The 5402-nt window shown below is 61.1% G+C and overlaps 1 protein-coding gene across 1 annotated transcript; it reads right to left on the bottom strand.

Annotated features, from left to right (window-relative positions):
* Positions 1-22: 22 nt before the first annotated feature.
* Positions 23-4178, bottom strand: POLR3C (polymerase (RNA) III (DNA directed) polypeptide C (62kD); the record flags this gene model as incomplete). Its single annotated transcript, XM_010002242.1, has 11 exons — positions 4032-4178; positions 3053-3308; positions 2106-2291; positions 1909-1997; positions 1373-1477; positions 1112-1204; positions 852-932; positions 627-678; positions 482-542; positions 240-390; positions 23-124 (listed from the first exon to the last, which is right to left on the bottom strand). Coding segments are annotated over exons 1-11 (1323 nt in total), but the record flags the coding sequence as incomplete, so codon positions are not given.
* Positions 4179-5402: the final 1224 nt, after the last annotated feature.

Raw genomic sequence — 5402 nt, 5'->3', positions numbered from 1 at the left:
CAGGGTGGTACCTGGGACGTACCTTGTAGCACCTGTGGAGCAGCATCCGCGCCACGGACGGGACGTTCACCGTGTAGAGGTAGAAGGTGCGGGAGGGCGCGTGGTCGGGGGTCTTGGGAATCTCCTGTTGGTGGGAGAGAGAAGATGGGAGGGCATTCCCATGGGCAGGAATTCTGGGAGGGGTGTCTCTGTATCCCCTGGTGTCCCCCCTCCGTGGGGACAGGGCGGCCACACTCAACCTGCAGCGCCACAAAGTTCTCGGAGAGCATTTTGTAGAGCATGTCCTTGGCTTCCTTGGCAGGGATCATGGCAAAGTCCTCCACCTGCTTCTGCTCCAGGTGCTTCTTCCTCAGGAGGAGGCGGAAGATCCTGGCGCAGCGGGAGCCGAAGCTGAGGGGGAGAAGGAGAAGGGAATGAATGGGAAGGGGACCCGTGGAGGGAAGGGAGGAAGGGCCCGGCTGGTTCCCGCGCGCAGCGTTACCGCTCCTCCACGACAGACTCCAGGGTGGCCGTGGCCAGGGATGCCAGGGCCTTGTGCAGATCTGCAGGAGAACAAGGTCAAGGGCAAACGTGGATGCTCAGGAGTGGTTTTTGGAGCTGGGATGGGAGGTTGTCCCAAAGGATACTGACAGTGTAGGTGCCCCCGCCGCTGTCCCCCGATTTCCCCACGAACTCCAGCTAGGAGGGAAGACCAGAGCTCAGCACCTCCCCAGGCCTGGCTTCCCAGGACATCCCGGGCGTCCAAACAGGGAAGTTTTCTGAGAAGAAAATTCCTGATCCCTGATCAGAAGAGCCTGGGAACATCCCAGGCTGGGGCAGCACAACCCATCCAACAAGCCCATGGCTCTCACCGGGTCGTCTGCCAGGAGGGTGAGGTACTGGTCCAAGACCTGCTTCCCAATGTTGTATCCAGCTGGAAGGGACCTGAATATCTGCAGGAGGAGAAACCAGTGGGATTTCCATGGAACGAGCAGCTTTCTTACACCTGCAGCGGCTTTACGGGCCTGGTTGGACATGATGATCTTGAAGGCCTTTTCCAACCTTCACAATTCCATGGAATGTGGTGCTGGGGCCTGGGCTGCATCCCAGCTTTCCCAGGGCAGGGACCCACCTCGTTGGAGGAGAGGGGTTGGGTGTAGGGAGCACTGGAGGACGTGGTGACCTCGCTCATCCGCAGCATCGTCCGCACGATCTCACTGCTGGTCTGCTCGGAGGGGATGGAAAAGGCACCTTATCCTGGGAGAACCTCTGCTCCAGGGAATTCCCACAGGACAACCCAAGCTGGCCACTCCTGGTGGCATCAGAGCAGGGCTGGAGAGCTCCCCAGGACCAGCGAGGTCCCGGGCAGGAGGTGCCAGGGGTTGTCCCACACCTGGTCCATGCGGTTGGCGACGGCGCTGACGATTCCCTGGTCTCGGAAGTGCTGGTGGAAGCGGTCGAGGTTCACCTGCCAGTAGATGCCATCGTCTGGGGGGGGCTGTGGGGAGAGAGGGGAGACCCAGGGTGGGGAGAGGAGCCACGGGATGGGGAGAGGAGCCATGGGATGGGGAGAGAAGATCCATGGAATGGAAGGTGAGGAGCCATGGGATGGAGGAAGAAGATCCATGGGATGGAGGAAGAAGATCCATGATGGAGGAAGAAGATCCATGAGATCATAGAGAGTGAGGAGCCACAAACTGAGAGAGAGGAGCCACCAAATGGAAGGAGAAGACCCCAAAATGGAAGAAGACCCCAAAATGGAAGGGGAAAACCCCCAAATGGTGGGAGGAGCCACAAAGCTGCTCCTTTGGTTTCCTCAGGACAATAGGACTGGAAAGGTCCCGGATCCCTCCAGCCCCTGAGCTCAGAGGACGGAGCTCAGCCCTGGGCAGGACCAGGCCAGGGGGGTGTCCCCAGTGTCCCTGGTACCTCCAGACTTTCTCCCTCTTTCTTCTGCCTCTTGGCTTTGTGCTCCCCACTCTCCTCCTCCTCACACGATCGTCTCCGCTTCCCCTTCCCTGTGGGACGTGGACAAATCCATCTTCTCCTCAACATTCCCAAGGTGCCCAGAGCTCCCAAACCCTCCACCTGGGAACCACCTGGGAGCACCTGGAGGGGCTTCTCACCTATGAGGTTCAGCCTGGGCACGACGTACATGTCCTTCTCGTTGATCACCAAGGTGGGTGCAGGAGGAGGTGGCACCTCGGGGGTCTCGGGGGCTTCGGGGACCAGGGGGCACCTCTGGACAAAGTGTGTGTCCGCCAGGCGGATGAAGGTGGCAGAGACATCAGCATAATCCATGGTTTTCCCATCTAGGCCAGAGGGGAGAGATGGTGGCACCAAGCTCTGCCCAACCCGAGGATGTCCTGGTGGCTCCAGAGGATGAGGTGGCTCCGTTGTCCTCGAGGAGCCACCATGAGGAGGCTGCTCGGGGGATGTTTTGGGGTGGGGAGCAGGATTTGGGTGGCTCCTCCTCCAAGTTTGTAACAGGATCCCAGAACCCTTCTGGTTGGAAAAGACCTTTAAGGTCATGGAGTCCATGAACCCAACTTGGCTGACCATGAGCCCAGTTAAACCAACCCTAAGCCCAACTCTACCAACCATGAACTCGACTCTACCAACCATGAACCCGACTCTACCAACCAAGAACCCAACTCTACCAACCAAGAACCAAACTCTACCAACCAAAGTCCAACTCTATCAACCACTAACCCAACCCTATGATGAACCCAGCTCTACCAACCATGAACCCAGCTCTACCAACCATGAACCCAACCCTACCATGAACCCAACTCTACCAACCATGAACCCAACCCTACCAACCATGAACCCAACCCTACCATGAACCCAACTCTACCAACCATGAACCCAACCCTACCAACCATGAACCCAACCCTACCAACCATGAACCCAACCCTACCATGAACCCAACTCTACCAACCACGAACCCAACCCTACCCACGAGGTCAATGCTTGGCCAACTCTCCAATGGAAGGCCACCATCCATCAACTCCCCCCTCCACCTCCTCCCTCTCCCAAACCCCACCCATTGGCTTCTTCAGGACCTTCCCACCTTCCATGGTTTCCGTCAGCCTGTCAGCCACCTTCCTGACCACAGCACTCATGCTCATCTTGCCGTGGAGCAGCAGCTCCTCCACCAGCAGCTCCCCCGTGTCCCCGTAGAGGGTCTTGGCCGTGTAGATGTAGCGGGGGTAGCGCAGGACGCGCAGCACCCGCGGGCACCGCGCCTCGTACTCCACCACCCCGCGCTTCTGCACCTGGTAGCTCACCAGGTTGTGGTGGATCAGGACACAAAGACCCTTCTTCACCTGCCCAAGAAGGCCACGCTGAGCTCAGGCTGGTGGGGGGGATGTTTTATCCACCACTGTTTTGTGCCCACCCCGCTGTGACACACCCTGGTGTTTGTGTCACCATCTTGTCCCCTGGGGACTCTTCCCTGTCTTCATGGAACCAGGGGATGGGTTGGAAGGACCTTCAGGAGCATCTAGATCCAACCCCCTGCATGGGCAGGGGCACCTCCCACCAGCCCAGGCTGCTCCAAGCCCCACATTAGATCCTTGGACACTTCCAGGGATGGAGCAGCCACCTTGAAGATCATTGAATGGATCATCTGGGTGATTTTGAAGGTCCCTCCCAACCCAAACCATCCCATGACCTCATGCCCATCCAGTCCCACCCCCTGCATGGAAAACCATGGGATGATTTGGGTTGGAGGGACCTGAAAGCTCATCCAGATCCCACCCCCCATGGGCAGGGACACCTCCCAGCAGCCCAGGCTGCTCCAAGTCCCATCCAACCTGCCCTTCAACACCCCCAGGGATGGGGCAGCCACAGCTTCCCTGGGCAACCTGGCCCAGGCTCTCCCCACCCTCACACTCCACAATTCCCTCCTCCCACAAGGAACCATCTCTCCCACTCAACCCCCACCCGATGATTTTTTTTCCCCTTGTTCCTTCTCTGGGTTATTTTTCCCCCCCCAGTTTCTCCTCCAGGACCTTCTCCCCCCCTTCCCCCTGCAGCTCCTGCCCCACCTGGTCCAGGAGCAGCCCCGTGTCCCCGCTGATCCCCCGCAGGGGCTGCGGCCCCGTCCGGATCAGGTAGGTCCCAATTTTCTCCACAATCTCCCCAAAATGCTCGTGCAGGAGGAGGGAGCAGAGTTGGATCTGGGCCTGGGTCATCCCGGGGTCGTGGGGGGGTCACACAGCCCTGCTGGGGGTGCCAGCCCAGTCACTGGGTCCCCTTCCAGATGGGAGGTGTCCCCCTAAGAGGGTTGGGGTCCTGTTAGAGGGGTTGGGGTCCCTGTGTCCTGTCCCAGATGGGATGTCTTGTCCCCGAGAGGGTTGGGGTCCTCTTAGAGGGGTCGGGGTCCCCGTGTCCCCTCCCAGATGGGAAGTGTCCCCCCAGGAGGGGTCAGGGTCCCTGTGTCCCCTCCCAGATGGGATGTCTTATCCCCGAGAGGGGTGGGGTCCTCTTAGAGGGGTCCCTGTGTCCCCTCCCAGGGGTCCCCGCCGGGTCCCCGGGTCCCTTCCAGATGGGAGGTGTCCCCCTAAGAGAGTTGGGGTCCTGTTAGAGGGGTTGGGGTCCCTGTCCTGTCCCAGAGGATGGTGCTCCAGTCCCAGGGGTCCCCGTGTCCCCTCCCAGATGGGAAGTGTCCCCCCAGGAGGGATCAGGCCCTCTTAGAGGGGTCGCCGTGTCCCTTCCAGATGGGAGGTGTCCCCCTAAGAGAGTTGGGGTCCTGTTAGAGGGGTTGGGGTCCCTGTCCTGTCCCAGAGGATGGTGCTCCAGTCCCAGGGGTCCCCGTGTCCCCTCCCAGATGGGAAGTGTCCCCCCAGGAGGGTTGGGGTCCTGTTAGAGGGGTCGGGATCCCAACATCCCACCCCAGAGGACGGTGCTCCGGTCCCAGGGGTCCCCGTGTCCCCTCCCAGATGGGATGTCTTGTCCCCAAGAGGGTTGGGGTCCTGTTAGAGGGGTCAGGGTCCCTGTGTCCCCCCCCCAAATGGGAGGTGTCCCCCCAGGAGGGGTCGGGGTCCCTGTCCTGACCCAGAAGATGGTGCTCAGGTCCCAGGGGTCCCCGTGTCCCCTCCCAGGGGTCCCAGCCCGGTCACCGTGTCCCCCTGTCCCCTCCCAGATGGGAAGTGTCCCCCTAAGAGGGTTGGGGTCCCCGTGTCCCCTCCCAGATAGGAAGTCGTCTCCCCGAGAGGGCTGGGGTCCTGTTAGAGGGGCCCCCGTGTCCCCTCCCAGCCGGGGCGCGCCCCCCGAGGAGGCCGGTCCCGTCACCAGGGTCGGGATCCCCGCGTCCCATCCCCAGAGGACGCTGCTCCGGTCCCCAAGGGTCCCCGTGTCCCCTCCCGGGGGGTCCCCGCCCGCTCGCAGGGTCCCCGTGTCCCCAGATCCCCCCCCCC

The sequence above is a fragment of the Chaetura pelagica genome, unplaced genomic scaffold (genome assembly GCF_000747805.2).
Source record: "Chaetura pelagica isolate M959 unplaced genomic scaffold, ChaPel_1.0 scaffold877, whole genome shotgun sequence".
NCBI lineage: Eukaryota > Metazoa > Chordata > Aves > Apodiformes > Apodidae > Chaetura > Chaetura pelagica.
This window is presented reverse-complemented; position numbering and strand designations above follow the sequence as displayed.